A 27314-nucleotide genomic window follows, 5' to 3' on the forward strand; every position below is an offset into this window, starting at 1 on the left:
GAGGCAGCCCGCCGTGACCAGTTCACATGGCCACTAACATTTGGGTTCACAAACAATTTGGCCAGACATTACAAAACAATTTAGGCATGTCTAGGAAGGCATTGCGATTCAACCACAAGACGAATGCAAAAGTAGAGTGCTAATCACAATTTTTGCATTGAAAAGTTGCCGATCGAACTTGCACAAAATAGAGAACCTTTTGGAGATTATAAACTGGTTTCTGCAACGAGGCCTATGTAAATGATTTGACACGATTTTCTGTAGGTCTCATTAGCCAATGGGCAAAGAGGTGTGGGAGAGTACTTGTGACTTGGCATGTCACGTGAAGGAAGTCTGTAGACAATAGCCATCTCCACCCACACTTGTCATGTTTTAATTCCTCAGCAATGCAAAGGATCCAACTGCTGCTTTCACAATGATAGAACCACAAGGAAATTATTTACCAGTTCCTAAAAAACTAAATAAAATGTTTAAAATGTTTGCACTGAAGGCCCAAAAGCCTGAGTTCATTCTAAACCCAGTGCAAACTTTAGTTCATTTACAGTTCGTCTACTTCAATACACCCAGTGCTACATCAGTTTTTATCTGGTCTCACACTGGGCAATAAAATATAATTTGAGTTTATGTAGCGACTAAAAGCTACCCATCCCAGGACTCTGTACGTAAACAGTGGGCATATTCATTTCATAGAGAGAAGGCAGTCATCGACATAGCACAGTACACACTTAAAGAGGGGAGCGTGTTAAATGTCACCCCCCCCCCCCCCGTGCACACAGCACGATCTCACTTTGCACGTCTATCAAGCAGCAACCGTATGCATCTTTAACTTATTTCGAACCGTACGTAGTCAACCGTGCTAATCGGATTCACCTTACGTAAATTACACGCGACAGGTAAAAAGATTCGTGACAATGAAAACGTGAAATGCTACAAGTCATGGAGACTGGTGGGTAGGCGACTGTCAAGATGCATATAAGCATATCAACAGTCTAAGTTGTCCCCGTTTAAAACGGGTGTGGGGCCTGCGCACATCTCCTGCGTGCAGACCTGAGCCAATGGCGGAACTCTGCATTCGTATGGCAGGGGGTTAGCGGATCAATAGGACAACCATGGTTCTATACAGAGCGACACGATTGGGTTAAGAGGTACGGCAAGTTGTGTAGCCAGTTTCTTCTGGATACAAAACAATTGAACAACAGCAAAATACTAATTGTTAATCTGCAGAATTTTTTTCTCACATCTCGTAACTACATTGCCTCTAATTCTTCATGCCTGCCAGGCATAGCGCAAGATTATTTATTTTTTTATCCATATTACTGATTGCTACAACCATTGTAGCGTTTATTGCCTGAAGAAAGGTATAAATGTTCCAATCAAAAATCTCTAATTTGGAAAGAAAAATGTGGCTTTTTTGGCTCTACGTTTACATGTTACAACACATGACCCACATTCGTCTGCTGATATAATGTATCCATAATATTTGCACACTCGGAAGGACAATTGAATCAGTAATAGTAGCTCAAGGCAAGCAAGCAACACTTAGAAAAACAAAACCTTACAAAAGCGTAGGTTTTGACAATTGACAAGAGTGAATAAGCAAAGCAGCCTTGGCACATAACTCTCTTGGCTCATTAGTCTAGCCACAGATGTTGAAGATGATTAGGTAAGCCGTTTTTATATTTACAAAAACATGATAAGACTAAGGCTTATCCTTTGTTATTTTGACTTGGTTATCCTAAAGTAGTCTCGTGGGGCCAAGGCCGGATGGGGTTTGCTGTGGAACGGAAAAAGGTGCTGGAGGGGTCACTTTTCCTGATGGTGTGTGCGCACATACGTCACACTGGGTGGGCCCACCGCCAAACCAAACCCGTTTCTCATGGCACAGGAGCCACATGCACGGACACAATGGACATTGCAGAGGCCTGTCTGTATAAACAATGGGTTGTAAGAGAGGAGTGACAAGAGGGCTTGGGCTGACAACCAGTGCTTCGATAGATTTAAAAAAATCACATTTTGCAAATTATTTGATGAGGCTTAGTACTAAGCTACTAAAACTAAACTTCATTTTTTTTATTTTACGAGGTAAGGCCCACTGAGCCATACAGCTCTTTTTCAGAGGCGACCAGGCCACAAATGATATCATCACGTGGAAATGTATAGCAGCCAAATATTCTAAACACATGTTTCAAAATGTGGAGGGAAAAACCGGAGGGCCAGGAGAAAAATCAACACGACCACAGGGAGAGAGACGCGCAAACTCCAAACATCCAGGTGTCAGGATCAGGATCGAACCCACGACATCCTTCATAGCAGGCAAGGGAGTTAACATATCGCCACCACAATCGCCAAATAAAAGCGTGTCATGATATTTACTCGCTTTGAAGTCGAGAGAAAGTTTAAGAATATGTTCATGGCCCCTTAAAACCTACTGCAGTAAAATAAAATAACATTTAGGTAACCTTATATATAAAATAAATGCACTACGACTCAAAGCAGATTAGCGCCGCTCTTTTCAAATGAAAAAATTACGGTGAGGATACGGTGGGAAAAAAACCACGTGAAAAAATATCTAAATTAAAATAGGCATTTCACATTAAGTACACCACAGTGTTGTCAACGCAAACTTTGCACTCTTAGGAAATTGAAAAAACGATTCCTAACAACGAAATACTTTTCGTTTTGCGTTGATAATACAGCTTTTATCCCATTAAGAGCTCGAGCCTGTTTTCTGCCTTCGTCAAGGGTAAGTGCAGGAAATTACTGCCAATTATGTTCACTGAAGGCAGCATAAGCCACGCATTCATTAAAACTCGCGAAAGCAGGCACTGTGCGTCCATGACAAGGGAAAATGCTACATCTGGAGCGAATGTGTTATGAAGCACATGGAGCCCTGAAGCTCGGTGGCACCAGGAGCCTTGCTTGGCTCACGGTCCCCACACGACCGCCATTCGCCACTAAGTGGTGGTGACGTCACCACGATGCTTGTGCCAGGCTATGTGCACCTTGAGGCCACGAGAAATATCGAACGCCCGCTGGCAGGAGGTTACGGGGCAGACCCAGATGCCACGGGTCGACTGACAGAGACGACTGGCTAATACACCACCTGTGCCCCCTACTGTGCCAACTTACTGTGCTTTAGCCACCCGGCGCTCCGCTCGTTGTGAGCATCGCTCCTCCGCCCACCGTTGTTGTTGGAGGGCGACTGCCTCCAACTGCCCAGTAGAGTCCTCCACAGAGGCCGATCTTGACACCACTGGTACCAGTCATTGGCAAGTTCACTCAGCTCCACATCCTCCTGTACCACGTCACTCCATTTCTTCTCTAGCCCGTGCCACGCCCGTTGAGCCCCCTCGATCTGGCCGAACAAAAGCTGTTTGGGCATGCGGTGGTTGGGCATGCGGTAGTTGGGCATGCGGGCGACATGACCCAGCCAACGCAGCCTTGCCTGCCGGAGGAGCTCGCCGATGGGACTTTGTCCAGATCTTTCAAGGATTTGTGAGCTCCTCACACAATCCAGCCTGGTTAAACCCAGGATGGATCGCAGGCAGGCCAGCCTAAATGTTTATAACCGGCGAAGATGTTCCATTAGGGGGGGTCCACGTTTCGCAAGCGTAGAGAAGGGAGGGAATGACTGTGGCCGAGAAGACCTGAAGCTTCGTGTGGAGCGACAAACCAGGTGGCTTCCACACAGCATTACGCAAACGATGAAAAGATAATGCCACTCGACTGATTCAGAGTGAGACCTCTGCTGTTAAACCGGAGCCGGTCATGAGCACACTGCCCAAGTATGGGAAACTCTCCACTCTCTCCACAACTGCCCTGCACACCACCAATGCCTCCAGCTCCACCGCTGATTTATTTGCCAGCTCTGTGTTATGTTGTTTCACACCACACAGATAGTAATACTATCACATTTGTCAATCCACTGCTGGATGAAGGCATCGCCATGCCATAGCAGCCACGGAGGAGGTTGTTTGAATATACTTCACCACACTGGTCAATGCGTGTTGGTGAAGGCAGAGGCTCAAGATCGGTTCAGATATCACGAGTCACTGATGTTGCCCATGGCCAGGAACCAAACTCAGGTTGCCAGGTTCATAACACAGAGCGCTAACCACTGCACCACGTCCCCAAACCCCCATATCGACAGAATGGCTCCGGTACTAAACAACCACTTTGCAAAAGGAAGCACACGTCTTACATACTACGATTTTCCACCCTTGCAACACACTTTGAATAACTTTTGCCTATTCTAGTATGCATCTCTTCAGTATGAGGCTATATGAAACAAACGCATTATCAAAGTTATACATTCGTCTCTTGCATACAATCTGCACGAAGAATGTTAAAATAAGGCTACTATTAGAGTCCTGTGAAAGAGGCTTCATGGTGTTGATCTGTATCCCACCCAGGCAATTTTATAGAATGCAATAAAAGTTGTAAAATGTTCATCGGTCTTGGCACTTGACATTTTTATCATCCAGAGGCCAGATGCATCGCCCGTACCCCAAGGAAGAAAAATGAATCCCATAAAATATCCAGCGCCGTTTTCTTTGGTGACAGTTTCAACCGACCTTGTTTAAGGTGCATTTTCATTCTCATTATTCCTCACCAGAAACACGAATGCCATTTTTTGCAACACAAACATTACGTACAATATCTTTTCAGTTAATTTACATTTGCTTTCGATTAACAGCCGGATATACGCCCTTGGGAAGTCAACACTTTTGGCTACATTCTCTACCGTTTTGTTATACTGACAATGTCTCAATGTGTTTGTTTTGTTCTTACCATATTAGTCAACTTCACCATTTTCAATAGTCCCAAACGTGGCAAACTGGGGTTGGGGGCCATCAAGGCTCGTGCACCCCACTGCTCTCTGCATTGTGGCCCGACTCTGCAAACTTTCGGCATGGCAGGCGAATCTGGAATGCTGGGAAGGCCCGACCGGCGCTGCATTCTTCTCCTTTCAAAGGCCTCACTGTCGCGGAATGTCAGCCAGACTGAGCGCAGCACAAAGATCCGCCAAACTGTCAAGCAAATGCGTGCGCACTTCCCAACAATTTTTTTCTTAATGGTCCATTGGACTTATTGTGAACAAGGCTAACAGATTTTGGACAAGCAAAACTTTGTTCTGTTACATGTATCTTAATTCGAAGTAAAATGGGCAAAGTGTAATGGTGATGAAAAAAAAACAAAGATAACAAAAAAAGATCCAACAAACTTATTTCCACACAGAGCAATCTGCTGCTTTAATGTGTTGCTCATAGGGCAGTGCGCTAACCAGTAGGCACCACTCTACCCTGCACATGGCATTTTTATTAAAACTTTGGCAGATGTCTAGCTAATGAAATACCATTATTACTTATATTTCATAAGGCATTCAAGAGTAATTAGTTCCTTAAATTTGGTCATTCTCCAATAACATTAAAGTAATGCAGGATTCTGCATTCATAAAATGCAAAATATTTTTATCGTTTTAAAAAAATCCCACCGTGACAATTAAAATATTTATTTTCAACAAAAGCTATGTTTTACACTATAGCCTATAGCCTACATAAATATTATGCGGGGTCATGAACTATAACCAGGCAAGGGATTATCTTGAATATATCTGTATTTTTTATGAAGTGCATCATTCATATGTATCCATGGAGTGCTGCGATTAGAGAACGCGGAATCGCAATCACGGGTGGCCAGTACAAGAAGTTCCGATTCAGGATCCAGTCGGCCCATCATCACCCCCCTTCCACGGGTCAATAAAAAATACACACCACTGTATGGAAAGTCAACAGTTGCCGTGAGACGGGAGAAGCGAGCTCACACCGTGGGAATGTGAACTGTTCCACCAGAGGCTGAAGGGCCACCAGGGAAGATCAGTGCCTTCAGCTTCGCTCGTTTGAGCTGGCGAGACGCTTTGTGACTGGGCTCGACCGACATCACATTCTCAAACAAGCTCCGGTCACGTACGCGTGCAAAGGTTTAAAAATAATCTCCGCTTAAAAACACCTCGAATTCGAAACGGAAAAAAAAACACCCGCAGTTTATTTGGATGTTGCACCGGCCCTTTCAGGTGGCTCCTCAAGATTACTCGGTTTACACAGTGCACGTCTTACGAACTTCTACACGCATTCTGACTACAACAAAGCAGGCCGGTGTGTTATGGAGACCAGAGATTAAGCCCGCAAGCAGTGCTCTCAAAACACTTGTCGATGTGCCAACGCTTGTCTCTATGTGCCACAGCGTGCAAGGCCAGCTGTGCGCACACGGCCTCAAAGCCACACATGCCCAGGCAGCAAGCAGTTTGATCTCACGGCACCCTTCCCATTGATGTTCATTATTTATCCTATCCATCAGTGATGAAATGCTCTGGAGCAATTGGGCAGGAAAGAATTATGGCACAAGTACTCTGCCGGTGTTTGCAATGATGACTCTATATGGAGTGCTATAAGAGCTAAAAGCAAAGCATCTCACTCGAGGGCATAAGCCGACTTCTCAGAGACTTTGGCATTTCTGCCAAAATGCTGCGGTTCTACGGGGTGGATCTGTAGATTGAGAAGCCCATGCCACATACAGGACCCTAATATCGGGTGGAGGAGCAGTGCTTCCCAACCTGGGGTCCGCAGACTGCAAGTGGTCCCGCATGGCCATGGGAAGTGGTTCGCACAACTGTTGCAGATATGATATTGTTTTTACGTCATTATTTTACTGCACGGTGGTCCACAAAACAAATGTTGAGGGTTGATAGCGGTCCGTGGGTCCATAAAGATTTAAACCAAACGGGTCAGAGAGTGAATGCTGCTAATGCTGTGCACTATAAATATTTACCAGCTCACCGCCGCCATTTCCCACAGAAGTAGGAAATTGGGTATCTTAAAGTGATCTCTTAAATGTGATGAAGGCTGACAGTGCCCGGTGTCCGGCAAGGCATGCCAATGCCTGATGTTCTTACTTCATCTGCATAAATAGCATCCAACGCTCGCAGTAAGATTTCAGCTGATGATGCGCTCATGTGCGCACCCTGACACTTGCCACTAGGCCAGAGGTCGCCAAATGAAAATAACGAGACATTTTTTATTCTAATTCGGTAAAAAAAACTCAATGTTTCAAGAGCCGCAATGCATGCGAAAATGAGACACTTATCTGACCCAAGACACTGCCACAAAACATGTTTGCGCATTTTTACGCCCCCTATTTATTTGAGAAGTCGTAGTGTTTTTTTTTATGGCATGACTTAATATAAACGGTTACGCTTTAGTTACGAATTTAAATTGCACCGTGTAAGGCATTCACATTTAGACACTTTAAATGACCCAAGTGTTTTACATACAGTATATAGCAGTATAACAACAAAGACTCATGACCGGAACTGCTCAACTTGTAAGGCTGTAGATTTTTGGTAAACGTTTCGGTTGCAATATCAGCTAGTAGAGTCAGCCCATAATTCCTCAGAGGCCAGTAAATACAACATGGTAAGCAGCACTTATTTTTTGAAAATATGTGGATTTATACCAGATCGGCCAAGATGTGAATATTGCCCGATGCTCGTCAACTTTTTGAAAGCTTTGGCTTTTTAAACCTAATAAAATAAATGTCATGAGGAAGGCATAATTGCTGTTAATTGATGATTCATTATTAATTATATTGGCAGTTTCTTCAAGGGTGAATAGGTCATCATGTCCCAGAGTCATTACAACAAACCTATTTATAACAGTGGATGATTAAACTGGATACAAGAGTGCATTCAACATAATGTATAACGTACAAAACATAGCATTTGCATTATGCATTACTAACGTTACCTTTAACCAATGAGTCAGGACTCAAGACAATGCAGAGGTCACAAAATGACACTGAGAGGATAAACATCTCCGGACATGTGGCGACAAGCACCATCCTCATCAGAAGATCCAACGCATTGTGGAGTGCAAATACGAGCAGCTGACGGGGCCTGTAAATGTATGCAGCGCAAAGAACATCACGCAGGACACTCTTTGGTTCTTTCGGTAAAGTCACGTAGGTATGAAATAAATTAAATCGAATCACGACGTTTCGATTGCAACACAAGCAATCGTCATCAACATCACGCTGCACAATGCTGTCGGCACTTTTCACAGGAGAGGTACAGGCTTGGAATTACACCGAGGCACAAAGACAGTTAAGTTAGATTCGAGCACACACACAATTCGAGACATAGTACCGATTGATTAGAAAATAAGTGGGGGGCTTGGGAAAAGCGATGATGGCTGCAAGCAAATACTGCCACGTCTGCCACGGAGATTGAGCTGCAAGATTAACTCGTGTAGAGGAACCAGTTAGGTTGTCGCATAGCGAGGTCGCAAGAGACGTCTACGGCTTCGGTGGACTTTCATCCAGCAGTGGATATATCACGACCGATGACAAGAATCACGACATGTATACAATGCTGAGGCGGTTTTTTAAACGAGATCAGCGTTTTATCAGTCGCAGACATCTGGGTGGATGCTTTGAAGCCGAAAGGGAAGTGGGGGCAAGCTGCGTATGTGGTCAGCAGTGGTGGCAAACACGCTCGAGTGACGGCGATGTGGGACAGGAGGAAGCAGCGGCTGAACGTGCATTAAACGCGCGCATCGGCACTTGATATCGCACCTCAATTTCATGCTTCGCATCTGCGGAGCGAATAACGCAGAGTGCAGCAGCGCGTGTTCCAAGTGGCACAATAATAATAATAATGTTAGGGTCCTTCGGTCATAAATAATCGCCGTTTCGAATAGCTATGACAATAAACAGTTTGAGTAATTACAGTCGTGAATGCGAGCCATCTTCGAGTCTAATAACAGAAGTTTAAGCCGCATTGCAGATGGGATGGCATGGTTGACAATTTATAAATTAAGCTTATCTTACTTAAATGGGGAGCTTCAAAGGGAACTCTGGAATGGGGACGTGAGCCAGATGTTTAATGTTTTACTCAGGTGGCCCACAACCTTGAATCTAATTTTGACCAGAATAAAATGTAAATGTTTCTTTTGTTGTTTATCAAAGACCCTTTAATACCACGTGACACATGCTTGACCAAGTGCCAAATCTAAACCCATACTTAAAAAAAACGGCAGAAAATGTATTTTTTTTTTACTGTGGAATTTAGCAATTATTTACACAAGTACCGTATTGGTGTATATGCAAGTAGGATTTCTAAACTCGGGGGGTTTTATCATTCCCGGTAATCGCGCGCTAAAAACCGGTACAAAACCGGTTACGAGTTTGCCGCACATACAGAATCGTCAAGAGCAACAAACAAACAAAAAATACCTTTTGAACTCTGAACTCAATGGAGCCGATTTGGTGTAACGGTTAGCACGCTGGACATGGAATACAGCGAGTAACAAGCAGACCAAATACTCTCCAGTCCCCTTCAATGGAGGCACTTCTACGAGCAGTGGCGTGAGCAAGCATTTACAGAGTTGCCACTTTACCTTTCAACTGAGAAATGATGGGAAATATAAACCACCGAGTTGTTGGTTGACTCAGTCCACCATCACTCCAGTCAATCAAAATTCGTACCACTTTGGTTCTAATTGACCTATAGGAGGGCCTACTCCCGCCATAGGAATGTGGAGTTTCCACTCATAGCTCAGGGCTATAAATAGGAGATGAACACCACCTAAATGCTCATTTGAGCAGGTCACTTCGCCTTGACAGGCCAGTACAGGTTTAGATATGACACGCGTACCGATATTAGCCATGGCTGGAAATTGAACTCAAGTCACCGTGGCTTTACCGAAAGACCCAAGAAATATCAAGACACCCAATTAATGTATGTGGCCGGGTTCATTCATGCTACTGTTCATTAGCTCAGATTTGGCTCTATAATAGGCATACTCATGCAAATAAATCTCACAGCCATCATGTTTTATGCCAGACAGAAACTATAGCGTAAACCGGACCACCAAACCAATCAAAACATTCACTCAATGTAAACTGGCCAAGTGGTATTCACACTGAGCAGCAGTCTATATACAGCCATCCAACTACACCAATCAATCCCTCTGCTCTCTCCCATGTTGTACTAAACTACCTTTCGTTTTACACGCAGCAATAATGCTTGTCACTGCCGATTTTACATTTATAGTTCAAATAGCACATTCACGGTAAATTACTTGTGTGCAGCAAAAAATAATAAGAGTGGATATGGTATTTAAATTGGTGTAATAATTTTTTTTTATAAAAGATAGCATAAAGTTATTTTCAAAAGTCAGGACAAAACGATGTTAATATATCTACTGATGCCTACTTGACCTTGGAAGTGTGTTTGAAATTCAAGCAGGCCTCAAAATACAAGCTTTTACAATATTCCATTTGGACTTTGGTGAGAGAATTAAAGTAAATGTTTCCAAGTTCACAAATATACTTTTCATAAAACCGTTCACTTCTTCGTGAATTGCGCACAATATGAAAAAAATGTAATATTGTTCATGTCACATAACCTAACATTAACGTGGGAGCACAGTAAATGTACCGTACTGACATCTACAAGACCTGGAAACAGCATTAAGGATGAAAAGAATTAACAAATAGAACACGGGGGGGGGGGGCAGTGTTAAATGGAACCTCTGCATCTAAAGCAGGCAATCCCATAGTACGTATAATGCTGTTGGAATGGGGTTAGTAACTTACATACAGTATGTGCTCTCTCTCTCTCCTGGCACCATACCTTTTTTTACTCGTGAATATTTTAAAAGATTTCAAAGAGCACCAAGCAGATATGAACCGGTTAGAACTCGGTGCCATGCAAATATATGGTGTCCTATGACTATGCAATAAATTAGCTGATTCATTCAAATAAAAAAACTATTAAATATGAAGCACATGCTCCACAACTGAATGTATACTCTAGTACTGTTGTCCAGGACATGACCTTTTAAGGAATATAATTCAGTATCCAATTTTATTTTTAAGAAAAATGTTCGCGTTTAACATTAATTCTGTTTTTTGTAATGTTTGTGAAGAATGACAATTCACAGACTTGTAAGGTGAGGCCACTGGACGATGTCGAAGAGTCTACGTGCAAAACAGTACACAAACGTTTCCCTGTGCAAGTGGAGATTCAACACGAGCCTAACATCCAATTGGATTCACAATGGTTACATAAAGGAAGACTGAATCGCAAAAAAATGATCGCATCCCATTAGTTTTAATTGTCACGTGCGTGATAACCAAAAAAATTGTGTCCTCTTCCCACATTTGCAACTGTATTGCTTAAAACTAGAATTTTTACAATTAATGTCTCCATTAGTGAAATTTCCAGCTAAGATTTGACCAATTATTTTTAATTAAGGGGGAAAACATATCCACATTCATTTGCGATACGATGGGTGGCATCCCTGGGACTTAAAAGTAGTACATTTTGGAAGAAGCTCTCACAAATTCATCCCGAAGCTTCACAAATTACAAATAAAGAATGTGCAGCCTTGACGCAATCTAATTAACATCTTCCAAAAATACAACGCGCATCCCAAGGGATCCTCCACGTTTCTATGGAAACCAACAGAAAGTGACTTGGCATTCCAAGGTCCTATGCAAATTTCAGGTTCCACACTTCTATATATAGGCCCCTAACGTGCTGTTAGGACTCCTTGGCAGAATGGTGTTTGTCGGTCGTGTGTACAACCGGTGATTCCAAGTGGAGGTGAACTCAGCCAGGCTTCTGTCCCACCAAGTCCCGGTTTGTGGAAAGTCGACAGCACAGCAGCCCCCATCACGAGAACGTGGAATTTCTGCCATTGACTCAGGGCTACCAAGCACCGATGCGAAGTTTGTTTAAATATTAAAGTCGCCATCTGCGTGGGGATATGGTGGCTGAGGCGGCCAGAGCATGCCGTGTTCATCCACGGCTGCTCAACCTGCACGGCACGTGTTCTGGCTTTGTCTGATTATTTATTTTGCCTCAATGTGCTTTGAGATGATTCGGTATGCTCTCAATGGCACCTTCAGATGCTTAAGAATCTGCACATTCCAATTCGTATTACTGCAGACGGATGACAACACTAGTTTCTAGTGTTGAGGGATGACAACACGAGGGGTGCCGTGGTGGCCAAATGTTAACTCCCTCGCCTGGAGAAGGTTGTGGGTGCGACCCCGACCATGATGCCTGCATATTTGGAATTTGCATGTTCTTCCCATGGTCGTGTGGATTTTTCTCCAGGCCCTCACATTTTTTCCCTCCACATTCAGATGCAACATGCGTTTAAGAGTCTTTGGCTGCTATAAATTCCCACATGGTGATAAGCCACTTCGCTGAGCTATCATTTGTGATAGCCAGGTCGCTTCCAAAAAAGAGCTAAATAGCTCAGTGGTAAAATAAAAAATATTAGTTTTAGTTTCTATACGTTTATTCAGTGAGACAGAAACACCCACAAGCGATGACAATCAGCAATATTTCATGATGCGGTGTTAACATAGTACAAGTCTCCCTGTTGTGTTCACACAATCTGTATATTTACAACAGTATCTGATAGTAAGTGTATGTACGTAGCGATAGTGTAGCGGTTAGCGCGCTGCGCTATGAACCCGGCGACATAGGTTCGATTCCCGCTCACGGACAACACCAGTGACGATTATCTGAACCGGTCCCGGGCCTCCCCTAGGTCGACTCAGCCTCAAATGAGTACCTGGTGTGGTGTGTAAACATCGTCACCAGGGAGACAAAGGCGGTCGGGCGTGGTGCTGGCCACCCACCCTCTCGTGTACCATTCCGGCCTTCATAGGTGCTCGCTAACAGCACTTGCCCCTACAGTCTGTTAAGGCTATATGGGGGATCTTTGTTGTACGTAGCCATCAGTGCAGAGGAATTACGCAAACCAAAGCAAGCATGAAGGTTAACACAAATGTTGAAATAGATGCTAAACACAGCATTGTAACAAGAATGTAGTTCATGGTGCTTGATATGTGAGAGGATCCAAAGCAAAACTAAATATTGAGAACAACATTACCACATAAGTTACAGCGTTGGCCAATTCCAATGTACAATATTTTCATTCATCCTCTCCATGGCCTCCAACGGTTGACTATGAATCTTTATAGTCGTAAATATGAGTGGGATGTGGAGACAGGGTAGCAGAAGCAATATGTTTGAGCCGGCCATAACATACCAACGTCAATCGGCCAATCCAAAACAATCACCATCAATGTCAGCCGGGCAGCCACTGAAGAGAGTGAGAGGAGGGATGAACGTGCGTAACACGCCACCTTTCAAGTGGAATCGTAACCCGAACGATGAAAAAGTAATATATAAAATACTTTTTTTTTAAACACGCTTTAATTAAATGTACCGTACGAGTAATGGCAGAACTCCACGACTCCAGGAAGTGGCCCCGAGGCTTGCCATAACGTCAGGGGCCGTGGCGATTTACAGCCAACGTGAGTTGAGCGAGGACAATTAGACCCAAAGCGAAACATAACATATAAAAAAGATGGTTTAAAAATGTTTTTTTATTATTTTTTATGATAGAATATAGTATTGTCATCAGTATGACATAAGTATACCAAGTTTGCAGTCGATACCACATTGAGAAGTGGGTTAAAATTGAGTTACAAGATTTGAGGAAATGACAACAACAACAAAGACAACAACAACAGACAGAGTGAGTTAAATAAAAGCATGTAATAAAAAAAGTAACCCAAACGGGGATGGGGCGCTTCTGACAAACTCACACGCTGTTATTGGGCCATGTTCTTTCTCTCGTAACAAAATTAAGCATTCATTCTCGGTTCACTGCTGGCAAAAAAGAATGTGTCAATGACAACGATGCCCGTGGTCGCTCGCAAATGCAGTTTGCTCGTCCCCAAAGAACTTATCTGTGCACTGGCATTTGGCTGCCATTCTTATTTCCTCCCCAGTTGTCATCTCCAGCAGTGACAGGTCTAACCAAATACATCTGTTTTCAAGTAATAGTGCAGTGGTCTTGGGTTTCTTGGATGTGTCTGCAATGTGCGTGTTTCTCCTCTTACCCCTTTAATTCCACGCGTGAAATTAGTTTGAAAACTAATTTATTTAAAACTGCTTTTTATGTTCAGTTTGTTGTCTGTCCCCCCCACCTCTCATTGGCACGGTTGGCTACATATGGCGCGAAATAAGTTAAACATACATAATCTTACGTGCACTTTGAATGTTGTACTATTTTCACGATGTTTTAAATACATGTCATGTTTGGCAGAAATACACACCGAATGTTATGATTGGTTTTAAGATATTTTTTTTCCTTTAGCCAAAAAATGCGTTTCACATTTTTCGACAGAATACACAAACCCACGTGCTACTTTAGCATTCCAAAAGTTTGTTTTTGTTCATGGAGGTGATAAAACAAGGTGCATATATAAGCATCTGTTAACACGTTTTTTTCCTTTATTTATATATATTTATAAACAATAGTGTCCTTTGAGTTGGTTTAAATCGTTTAGGTGAATTCAATTGGGACGATGAAATCTGTCATCGGTGGACAGTCCAGGTGGTGTGATGGCTGTGTATTTTTATTCATTTTTTTTCTTGCCAGCTTAAATAACGCATCTACAAAGCTACCTGATGCAGGTGAGGCACCCAGCCCTTCCCAAGTGCGACGATACCAGTGCAGAGTCAGTGCGAAGGAAGCGGGCGATAGGATGGAAGCAAGTGTGAAGAATACATGTTCTTAATTTCATGCTTTGAGTAGGTATCTAAACATGTCCATAACAAAGGGGGTGTTCACAAGTGTCCTGGTTTACGTTACGACTTGGGAGCGTCACTCTGCGGCAATGTGGCTTTGCACCAAGTCCACTGCTGAAATCGTTTGCACGTTATTTTCATTCGTGGGCCAATTCGTTTTGGTTTTTTACACTAAGTTTCACACTTCGCTTTCATAGAGGGCAATCCACATGGAGGAGCAACCTAACACACAAGTGGAATGTTGTCCACTGTAAACTTTATGTTTCATCTTACATTGAACGTTGGCTTTCATTTCTACATTTTATAATCATTTCACTTGGATGAAGTTTTGTTAAAAAGATTCGTCTCGATTGGAGCAGAGTTGATCTCGCCATGTTCTGACAAAGCATACCCCCTCCCCCCCCCCCCCCCCCCGTTGGCAGCAATCTGAACCCTAAGCGTAACCTGTGCACCTGGACACATTATGCTGGGTTTTTTTCAAACACATTTTTGGCCGGTTTATTTTTCTAACAGTATTAAGAATGGTCAGTTTTTGTGAAAGTATTCTGTCTATGTAGGGGGGGGGGGGTTGTCCTTCTTAAGAAAGCACAACATAAAACGGCATTCTGACACCACACTATGACTCAAAAATAATCAGGCGATATTTCCTTTGCTGTAAAACAATAAATTGTCATGAGGCTAGCTACGATCAGACCCTGCCCCAACCCTCCTTAACCACTCCCCGCCTGTTCTCGTAACTGTCACTATAACTACACCAACACTTGTTAAAACCCCACTTTGTTAATCTCAACCACTGCCGCCTTATGTACCAGTTCACAATTGCTGTAAAGCGCCTGATGTAAGGCGCCATGGCAGACAGAAGGCCACAACGATCGTTGCCGAACAGACATGATGTACGTGCGATTGGTATACACATGCTACGTTGCATTTCTATCATACCCACACACCCTGACATCGTCACTATTTCACACGTTATTTGTGTCACTGCAATAGCCACCGAAGGCGAATTAATATGGCAAACATATGAACCTTGTTTCCTGACTGGTCATTCAAAGGGCCCCCCTTATTGTATCTCAAGTCAACCCCTTGAGTAATTTCCTTTTTAAAAATGTACACACATACGTCAAAGTCATTACGCGTTAAAAAAATACTGCTGTGAAAAAGCAAAGCGTGGCCCAAATCTGAAAATATAGAAGCTGAAATAAGAGCCTGCGACTACTGTCCATACAACCTTGAGGTGATAATTTACATTTAGAAAATGGGGCATATATAAAAATCATTGTTGTACACTTCGTCATTTCAAAAAAGCAATGAGGTCACGAGCCCACATCTCATCACTAGTAACAATATTTTCCAGAAACCGTTCTCCTCGAATCTAGTCATGGTTCATAAGACCCAAAGTAATTTCCATAAATGCCACTTTCTCATGAAAAGAGTCACGAGGAACCCATCTATAGCGTTGCTCTTGATGTAGTGAAGAGTTTTTATGTCCCTTCAAAGCCAAACCATTTTGAAAAAGTATCATGCACACTGCCACATCGATGCCCAAAAATCAGCCGCTCTGAACATGTAATGTTAGTGGAAATCACAACCCGTTCACTGTTGAAATGAGCGCGCATCATCTGTAGGAGATCGATGGCCTATTGAGAGCGTTATCTCCACTCAAGCACAATTACGAGTGACTTGCAGTTGTCTCCAATCTGCAAAACTAATATTTTAATCATTTGGAGAAGCTCATTGTTTCCTGGTCTTGAAAATGTCATCACACAATGCAGTTATAAAGATACAACACTGTACACACTGTGGTGGCATCCCTGAATATTCCCAAACATTGTCCGTTTTACCGAAATAACCAAAGAGTACGGATCCCTGCAGTCACGAAAACTTCAAATCTAGATTAATATGATGCATAACAGCGTACAGAGCAGATCTCAGAAGCTAAGCAGATCTGACTGAGCCTGGAAAGTATTTGGATGGGCAAGAATCACAGTACTTGATATGCTACCACATCTATGCTCTCTAGCAATCAGAGGTCGCAATCGGGTAACCGATACCCGTACCCTACCCGATACCCGGCTACCCGTACCCAGCCGGGTACGGGTAGCCGGGTACGGGTACCCGTTTGCGACCCTGGTGCGGCCGGGTACGGGTATGGGTAGGCCGTGAGTCACTGGTGAGTAACCGTTTGTCACTCATTTCCCAACGTCTTGTCTCTTCTCACAATTCAAGTTCCTAGAATCAACCCACCCGCGCCTGTAACATGGCTTCATCCCAGAGGTCGCAATCGGGTACCCGATACCCGTACCCTACACGATACCCGGCCAGGTACGAGTAGCCGAGTATCAGGTAGGGTACGGGTACCCGTTTGCGAACCTGGTGCGGCCGGGTACGGGTAAGGAATCAAAACCCGTTTGCGACCTCTGCTGCCAATACCATTGACCAGCGTGGTAAATTATGGTCAAATAACCCCCATAACCAGCACAGCAAGGGGAGGCCCTTATCCATCAGTGGATTAGCATATTAAGCCCACATTGCATCGTATTGGTTGTCACTTGTTACTCGAGTTTAACTTTTCAGTCTCCGTGGGATGTCCCCTGGTAAGAAGAAAGTCTATCTTTCAGACGATTACCATTTGACATTGATGTGTTGTGCTCCACGGATGAGACATGTGCTGCCCATGTGTGCTCATAAATATGAATTAACTCACGGAAGGAGATGATTCTTAACCCTTTCCCATTCCGAGATGCCTGCAAGTCGCAGGGTGGGTACCCCGTTTACTTATGGATCTCAAAACGGGCAAGCGGTTCAGCGTTACTATTATTTAGAGAAGCGTAGCATCGTTGTTTTTAAAGACATTGTACTCACCGCAGAGAATCGTGGCGACACAACCGCACTCGATGATAGCCTCGTGGGGGAGCCTTGGTACTGATAAAGTTGTTTTACTTTATATGTTCTTACGATTCCATTCCCATGACCACGTGTGCATACGTGTACATCATCAGAATGGAATCGGGAGAAAGACTGATCATGTACACATACGCCATCAGAATGGGAAAGGGTGAATGGGACCATCTGGTGTTGCCTCTGCTCCGTCTCCCCCTGCTCTGTCCACAATTCCCCGCAAGCTTCCTCTCATGCTTCTACAAATGAACGCGAGTGTGTGGAATAATGTACCATAGTGTATTAACGATATATACATGTAGGACGAAATACAGCCAATTACCTTCTTGTGGTAGAATATAAAAATACAAAATGACGAGATTCATAAAAATCACTACAGAGCATTTTCTCATACGCAGCACAAGCCAATGTGCAGGCTACAAGCAAAGAGACAGCCGTGTTAAAGAAACACGGAAAAAAAATCAATGACCAATAATAAGACACGTGTTTTCTCAAGAGTCATCTCCAAATCAAACTGATGGCCACTTGAGAGCTCAAGTTGTTTTATGTACAGTACTTGGGACATTTGACAGGAAGTTCTGGGGACTTCCCACATGAAAGGCAGTGCAGGTCTGAAGTGGCCCTGCGGACAAATTAAACATTGAACGTTGCACCCAATTGCTCAGAGTTGCACTTGTGCAACTGAAACAAATGTGATCGTTCGTTTAGACATTGAAAGGGTCGCTAGTCGGTCAATGTGGAGCACCAGAGTCCACAACACCACATCCGTGTGGTCAAAATGTGGCGAGATGTTTACTACCTCACCTGGTATACAGGAGGTTGTGGGTTCGATCCCGACCCTGATGACTGTATATTTGTAGTTTTAATGTTATCCCCAATTTTATTTATTTTTAATCATTTATTTTTATTTCATTTTTTATTTTTATTTTCTTTACCTACGTGACTTTACCGAAAAAACCAAGATTATGTTCTCCCCATAGTCGCGTGGAATTTTCTCCAGGTCCTTCGGGGTTTCCTTACACATTTATAAATGTGCGTTTAGAGTATTTGGCTGCTATGCATTTCCACGTGATAAGCAACTTCATTGAGCTATCATTTGTGTTCAATTCATGTGGAGGAATCCTTGGGAATGTGAACATCTGTACGAGAAACATAAATCAAATACAAAGTGGTGTATATCCAAGATTGATCAAACCAGAGGATGCAATTACACAACCCCTCTGTAAATACTGTATTTACAATTAAATGTAGTCTATACAAACTATACAGAAATTATTAAAAAGAATAGCTTTTACCGATTCCTAATTTTTATCATGGCAACTGCCGGAAAGGGTAAAAACCTATTCTTATTTTTTTCGGTACTTGCCAAAAGGTCCCATAGATAGAAAGTATACAGTTATATTACTATTTCCTGTATGTCATTATTATTTAAAACATGTAATCACGTAGGATAGCCTGAGTCTCAAAGGCTGTTTATCAGGAGGGGGAAATAATGCTACGTAGCAATACGTGAACATACTGGATATGCTTTCCAAATTAACGATTTGAGGTAATTATTCGAATGTGGACGACAACGCCGGCACACATGGCCTACCTAATCTTTCCCCAGTAAAGTCACAGCGATCTTTAATGTCCTCTGTTAAGATCACCGCATTTTCTTTTACGTTAATACACCTGCAATATTAACCAGGGTGAGCAGTGGGGCTTGAACCGTGAACCTCTGTAATGAGGGGCAAACATGCTTCCGTTTGGCCATGTTATGGCTCCACCTATGTCACAGTCAGTAAAAAAATCAGGAAGTGATCAAACCTCTTTGGGGTGATACTAAACGGGACTTCATGCCAGCTGACAGTTTGTGGTACAGCTTTGTGGTTGTTGTAAATGAAACACTGCACTATGGGAAGTCAATTGTGGTAGACGTAGGGAGATATTGGCCCCTGCCATGTGAATGTGGATTATCAAGTCAATACACTTGAGACATCGGTTTAGTGACATACTACTGACAATAACTACAATTTTAAGTAACTGTTCAACTATTCAAAACGAATCTATAAACTTAGAAAGAGAAAAAACTAAGTGTATACAAATTAAATCTAAAACTATGCCTGTAAATATGATGCTCATATGATGCCAATGCCACTAAACCAAATCCACAATCTGAATGCTCACCGTAACAGAATTGTCTACTAGATAATAAGAATACTACGCTGGTTTTATTGGGTATATATCTTCCTGGTATAATATTTTCTGAATATAATACTTGACTCTTGAACAATAATGGAACATTTTGGGGAAGCTGTTGTAGATAATTTGCAGGTTTGCATTTTACAACCTGTCGTGTTATCACAGTAAAATTCAGTCCCACTACCGCCAGTAACACCAAGTATGTATTTGTCAATCATGCTGCAATGTTATCGTTCTCGCTCGAGCACCTCGCAAAATTACAGACTTCCAACGAGAATGACACATTGTAAACATGCATCATTCAACACATGGGGACAGCACAAACAGCACCTTCAAAAATACAAGCAACGCAGGCTCACTTCACCACCATTAAAGAGCTTAGCACTACAGTGCGTGTGTGTATATGTTGCAGGAAAGAATGCTTAGCAACATGCGTGTTCGAACAACGTCACATAATTAGTGTGGCTTATTCCAGCCAATGCATCAAGAGACCAAAGCACCACCATTACTCAACCTTTATGAAACTTGGCATTCATTCTATCTGAAACATGCCCCTCGACTGTTGCTGCCTGGCTCTCAAATTTCCAAAGCCACCTTATTGACCGAGGTGCGATAAACGCAAATACATTTATCGCCAACCATTGCACCACCAGCCTGCTAGGCAGCACCGCCTGACCATGGAAAACTATTAATCGTATGGACTGATCAATTATTCAAAGAAACACCAACGCACATGGGAATAATCATCAAGTGCTGTCGACGAGTATACGAAGTATGAACATGGCCAGGTCTGGACATCCGCTGCGTTGTTATGGAGCTGAGCCTTTAATGCTTTGCTCCAGCCTTCCTGGATTTCAGCTGACCGCTACTTCCTGTGCACTCACTGCTTCCATTACACAACAGTGCTTATCAACATTCGTATGCTATTAAAATGAACAGTAACACTAATTTAACTCACACAATACTTACACGGGGAACGCTACATTGCTTCCATGTAGTGTTTAGTCGACTAGATTTTACTAGACAAAACGTAACTCTTCCATGCCAAAAGATCAATGTGTAAAATTTGTACTCGGCAAACAACCAAATGCACACAATAGTGTTAGGTACTCAATTTGTAAATGTTGTGGGTTCACTCTCCAACACACCGATGTGCTGAAGCCGTAACTAATTGGCACGTTTTGTTTATGCGACAAACCTAACTAATTGGCTGTGTCGGTGGGTCAACGACACATTTATATTTTACGCGATCAAACCCAAAAAACTCTATTATGAATAATGTGAATCGCGAAAGCCTACTACTACGTGTTAAAGTAACATAAAAAGTTAGGTTATTTGCAATTACATATCACCTATTGAGAAAATCCAGAAACAAAGTGTTTGAGTTTAAACAATATGCCAGGAATCAAAGTTCACCGTTTCAATGAGAGCATGCCCCTAAATCGATGGCTCAGCACTATAACCATGCTCTGTGGTTGAGCTCTCTGTGGGGGAGCCTGCAATGGAAAACCGCTTTTGCTGTGCCCAGTTGCATGTGGCACATATAGGTGGGTAATTGGTCATTTGCAAAAAAGAAAGACTTACATTAAATGTCCAAAAATATATAATGCCGTTGCGCTGAGTGGATCTTTTAAGAGTTCAAAACATCACAATCGAATGCGTTTCCCAAGCAAGCGTTATGCACTCTAAAAACAAATGACTATATTAAGTGAATAAATTGAAGCGCAGAGTGAAACATTGCAGACACTCTTTATGTCCCATTATCGGAGCGTTGAAAGCTAATGGCTCTTCCCAACTCGAAGAGATTAATAACCACAGAAGGTCGGTGGCAAAATGGAATCCTATCCCCCTCCCATCTATATATGCACGGACTTGTACAGCCCACATGCGAAATGCGTTCATGACAAGTATGGTTTTTTGTTTGTTTGTTTGGGAAGCCCAGTGTAGCCTTACCGTTGTTCAATGGACCGGGGTCATACGTGAGAGCAATGCAAAGATAAAGTACAAATGAGTTGCAGTACCTCTCTATGTAAAGAGACGTGGGTTCCATACGCGGTGATGAGATTTTGACAAACACGACGGACACAACGCACTGTCTACATGTGCGGACCGGTGCCTTTGTGCGCAGCTGGCTATGTTGTTATACGGCGACACAACAAACATGTTCCACCAGTTACAACAACAACAAAACAGTCGCAGATGTTCACTTCGATGACAATGGACAACGATTCAAGGCAGTGTTTCGCCGTGAATATATAAGCCATTAATACTCTCACAGGATAACTACTGTATCTGGTTCTGCCGTAACGGATGTAACGTGTTCCTTACGATAATAGAACGCTTCCGTGGGTTGCAATGTATGTTAATCAGCTGACGTGAAATTCAAGTGTCACTTAATTCCTTACACCCTAATGGAACCAGATTACGATGAGAATTACTCATCTTGCAGTCGTCATCGACACAACCTCCTGTACCCTTGCTTTGTTAAAGGTTGTCTAACTCTTAAAAGTGGTATAATAAAGCACTGCAACAAAGTACAAACACACACCAGAACTACAGCATCACAACGAGAAACATTAATAATAATAATACAATGGTAACATTGTCATTACAATAGATTCAATTGACGATATCCCATAATCTTCTTTACAAAAAATGCCCAGAAAATACCTTAGGCCCTTGCAAACGGGGGAAATACTGAAGAACAATACGGTGTTACTTAGTACTGTACAGCCTTAACGTCGGTGAAACCAGGAGGTCAAAATATGGTTTTCAATTACATGTAAACAGAGATTAAAAAAAAAGATTTCACTAAAAATACCTCGTTTCAAAGTGTGGTAAACGATGTTAAACAGCTGACATTCGGGTGCATCTCGACCAGTCTCTGACAAATCTCTAACTTATCGCCTGGCATCAGCATCATCTCCATCGCAAGTCTTATTTTCGATTTAATAAAATACAGTACTGTTAACGACAGTATCTGATGCGTGGCATGAATCACACATTAATTCGAAGAAACCCATGACTGAATGGAGAGACAAGTTAGGAAAGTTAAACCACAAGTTCTGACTCGCTATCAGAGTTGACGAAAACCACTGCCAAATAAGTCCATGATGTGCCTTGCCATCAGACGCCATGGTGGCGAGATGTTGACGACCTCGCCTGATGTTCAGGAGGTCGCGAGTTAAAGCCCGACCCGATAAATTTGAAGTTTGCGTGTCTCTCTGCCCGTGGTCGTGTGGATTTTTCTCCGGGTCCTCCAGAGGTTCTCCCTCCACATTTCGATTACTTGGCTGCTATAAATTCCCACATGATAAGCCACTTCGTGGCCACGTCGCTTCTGAAAAAAAGAGCTATATAGCCCAGTGGGCCTTACCAAGAATCATAAGTTTAGTTTATTTTTACAGACACATCGACGAGTTCCTGCCCAGGCCTTCCGATCTTCCAGGTGACAGATCAATCACTGATTGATTGTTGCTCTCGGATGTCAATAATCCTCTGTTCCACCCCTTTATTATTATCCTGAAATCCAAACAACACGATGAGAAACCCGCAGGTGCCGCCTCTACAATAGACGGGGAGGACACGGTCATCAAGATGTATCGTCTGGAAATCCAAAGGCGATCTAAATACAACCATCCTTGCCCAAACTCTGTCCATCGTGTCCACACCCATCCTCTCTGAATGTGCGCTTAATCTCCATCGAAACCACCCAGCACAGGGAGTGGCGGCCTTCACGCCGACCTGACCCCGGGCTCAACCGTGTTCAAGTACCCATCACACACAAGATGACAACAAAGATCAACGCGGTGTAGCCTTCACAGGCTGTTGGGGAAAGTGTTGTTAGCGAGCACCACCTATGGGGGTGGGTGGCCAGCACCACGCCCGGCCACCTCTGTCTCCAAAGTGCTGATGTTTCCACACTGCACCAGGCACTCATTTAAAGCTGAGTCTACCTAGGGGCGGCCCATGACACGTTTAGATAATCGTCGACGACGTGGACCGTGAACGGGAATCGAAATCGGGTCCGCTGGGTTCGTAGCGCCGTGCGCTTACCACTGCACCACCGCTCCCCATCACCTAACAACAAGCTCACCCCGACACCATCTCATCTCATCCACCCACCGCGTTCACCCACTCACCCTGTCACCCTCACACATTAAGACCAAACCAAACCAGCAAGGGCAACCGGTCACCCTTGCCGCGGACAACGGCACGCGCAAGGCACCCACCACCACCAACCACCCTTGTAGAAGATCTGTTGTGAAATTTCGATGTAAACCTTTCGTGACTGCAGGGATTCATATTCTTGGTTCTTTCTGTTGTAACCCATCACTCCCTGGGTACCCAGTGGGGCTGGCAATGTCTCTGGGTGTCCTCGCTCGCACAGGGTCCGGGTCCTCTCCCCTCCGTCTATCGCTGAACCTCGTCTCCCCTCTCACGGCACGTCCCAACTCCATTCCCTGTCGTATCTATAGCCTCGAGTTTCTTCCCTCTGCCCCACGGTCTTCACTCCTCCTCTCTTCTCCCTCTCACTTCTCCCTCTTGACTGAATACACTCTCCCATGTATCCCTGAGGTCTCCCATCTTCCACGTCTACCCAGATCCCTTCGGATCTCCGTGAACCCCGTCATTACAGATCTCCCTGCGTCTCCTTGTCTCCCTGTCTCCGTGTCCCCGTGGTCCCAGGTCTTCCCGTGTCACACCCAGGTCTCCCCGTGTGGCTCAGGTCTCCCCGTGTCTCCTCCCCGTGTCAACCCCAAGTCTCCCCGTGTCAACCCCAGGTCTCCCCGTGTCAACCCCAGGTCTCCCCGTGTCAACCCCAGGTCTCCCCGTGTGTCTCAGGTCTCCCCGTGTCTCCTCCCCGTGTCAACCCCAGGTCTCCCCGTGTCAACCCCAGGTCTCCCCGTGTCAACCCCAGGTCTCCCCGTGTCAACCCCAGGTCTCCCCGTGTTGGCCCCGTGTCATCCCCAGCTCTCCCCGTGTCATCCCCAGCTCTCCCCGTGTCATCCCCAGCTCTCCCCGTGTCATCCCCAGCTCTCCCCGTGTCATCCCCAGCTCTCCCCGTGTCATCCCCCGCTCTCTCCGTGTCACTCTCAGCTCTCCCCGTGTCACTCCCAACTCTCCCCGTGTCACTCCCAGCTCTCCCCGCGTCACTCCCAGCTCTCCCCGCGTCACCCCCAGCTCTCCCCGCGTCACCCCCAGCTCTCCCCGCGTCACCCCCAGCTCTCCCCGTGTACCCCAGCTCTCCCCGTGTCATTCCCAGCTCTCCCCGTGTCATTCCCAGCTCTCCCCGTGTCATTCCCAGCTCTCCCCGTGTCACCCAGCTCTCCCCGTGTCTCCCAGCTCTCCCGTGTCTCCCAGCTCTCCCCGTGTCTCCCAGCTCTCCCCGTGTCTCCCAGCTCTCCCCGTGTCACCCAGCTCTCCCCGTGTCACCCAGCTCTCCCCGTGTCATTCCCAGCTCTCCCGTGTCTCCCAGCTCTCCCGTGTCTCCCAGCTCTCCCGTGTCTCCCAGCTCTCCCGTGTCCCCTCCCCAGCTCTCCCCGTGTCCCCTCCCCAGCTCTCCCCGTGTCCCCTCCCCAGCTCTCCCCGTGTCCCCTCCCCAGCTCTCCCCGTGTCCCCTCCCCAGCTCTCCCCGTGTCCCCTCCCCAGCTCTCCCCGTGTCCCCTCCCCAGCTCTCCCCGTGTCATCCCCAGCTCTCCCCGTGTCATCCCCCGCTCTCTCCGTGTCACTCTCAGCTCTCCCCGTGTCACTCCCAACTCTCCCCGTGTCACTCCCAGCTCTCCCCGTGTCACTCCCAGCTCTCCCCGCGTCACCCCCAGCTCTCCCCGCGTCACCCCCAGCTCTCCCCGCGTCACCCCCCGCTCTCCCCGTGTACCCCAGCTCTCCCCGTGTACCCCAGCTCTCCCCGTGTCATTCCCAGCTCTCCCCGTGTCACCCAGCTCTCCCCGTGTCTCCCCGCTCTCCCGTGTCTCCCAGCTCTCCCCGTGTCTCCCAGCTCTCCCCGTGTCTCCCAGCTCTCCCCGTGTCACCCAGCTCTCCCCGTGTCACCCAGCTCTCCCCGTGTCATTCCCAGCTCTCCCGTGTCTCCCAGCTCTCCCGTGTCTCCCAGCTCTCCCGTGTCCCCTCCCCAGCTCTCCCCGTGTCCCCTCCCCAGCTCTCCCCGTGTCCCCTCCCCAGCTCTCCCCGTGTCCCCTCCCCAGCTCTCCCCGTGTCCCCTCCCCAGCTCTCCCCGTGTCCCCTCCCCAGCTCTCCCCGTGTCCCCTCCCCAGCTCTCCCCGTGTCCCCTCCCCAGCTCTCCCCGTGTCCCCTCCCCAGCTCTCCCCGTGTCCCCTCCCCAGCTCTCCCCGTGTCCCCTCCCCAGCTCTCCCCGTGTGTCTCCCATCTCTCCCCGTGTGTCTCCCAGCTCTCCCCGTGTCTCCCAGCTCTCCCCGTGTCCCTCCCCAGCTCTCGCCGTGTCCCTCCCCAGCTCTCCCCGTGTGTTCCCCAGCTCTCCCCGTGTCCCCCAGCTCTCCCCGTGTGTCCCCCAGCTCTCCCCGTGTGTCTCCCCGTGTGTCCCCCAGCTCTCCCCGTGTGTCTCCCCGTGTGTCTCCCCGTGTGTCCCCCAGCTCTCCCCGTGTCCCCCAGCTCTCCCCGTGTCCCCCAGCTCTCCCCGTGTCCCCCAGCTCTCCCCGTGTCCCCCAGCTCTCCGCGTGTCCCCCAGCTCTCCCCGTGTCTCCAGCTCTCCCCGTGTGCCCCCCCCAGCTCTCCCCGTGTGCCCCCCCCCCAGCTCTCCCCGTGTGCCCCCCCCCCAGCTCTCCCCGTGTGCCCCCCCCCCAGCTCTCCCCGTGTGCCCCCCCTCCCCAGCTCTCCCCGTGTGCCCGCGTCTCTCACCCTCCGAGAGCTCCAGCTCCAGCTCCGCGAGCTTGGCTCGCACCTCCAGCGGCAGCGCCATCACGTCCATCCCGCGCTCGGCCATCGCCACCACGACGAGCCGCGGCAGCGAGGATGTCCCCGCGTCTCGTGGCCCCGGGCCCCCCGCCGTGTCGCTGTGCCCGCCCGGCGTGTCGCTGTGCCCGCCCGGCTCTCTCGCTCGCGTCCCTCGTCCCGGCGCGGAGCGCGGAGCTGTGCCGGACCTCACTCCGGGGCGGCGGCCATCGCGCCGGTAACGTGACGTCAACACGCCCTCTACCCCCCCTCCCTCCCACCTACCTCTGCGCGTGACGTCACCACACCCCTTCCCCCCCCTCTCTCCCCTACCTCTGGGCGTGACGTCACCACGCCCCCTGTCGGTGTGACGTCATCACGCCCCCCCTATGGTCGTGACGTGACGTAACGCGTGCCGTTAATGGGCGTGATGTCTGTACGCCCCCCCCCCACCCCTTTTGCGCGTGACGTAACCACATCTACCCAATGCGCGTGGAGTCGCCACGCCACCAACCCTCCCCCCATGCGCGTGACGTCACTACGTCCGCGCAAGCAACGTCGCCACACCCCGTTCCTCCCTGCGTGACGTCATACCGCCGAGTCTCTATGCGCTCTCCTTGCGCGCATCATTTCGCGTGACGTCACC

At 46.2% G+C, this 27314-nt stretch overlaps 1 protein-coding gene across 8 annotated transcripts in view; it reads right to left on the minus strand.

Moving 5' to 3' along the window:
* Positions 1-26918, minus strand: part of LOC133345852 (disco-interacting protein 2 homolog C-like) — a 134060-nt gene extending 107142 nt beyond the window's left edge. For all 8 annotated transcript variants that reach the window (XM_061556881.1, XM_061556883.1, XM_061556882.1 and 5 more), the window contains exon 1: positions 26636-26918. In XM_061556881.1, coding sequence (XP_061412865.1) covers positions 26636-26720 — 85 coding nt within the window. In that variant the 5' untranslated portion in view covers positions 26721-26918. The remainder of the gene's footprint in view (positions 1-26635) is intronic.
* Between the last annotated feature and the right edge of the window lie 396 nt (positions 26919-27314).

The sequence above is a fragment of the Lethenteron reissneri genome, chromosome 23 (genome assembly GCF_015708825.2).
Source record: "Lethenteron reissneri isolate LAM-NWPU_2019-01 chromosome 23, ASM1570882v1, whole genome shotgun sequence".
NCBI classification, from domain to species: domain Eukaryota; kingdom Metazoa; phylum Chordata; class Hyperoartia; order Petromyzontiformes; family Petromyzontidae; genus Lethenteron; species Lethenteron reissneri.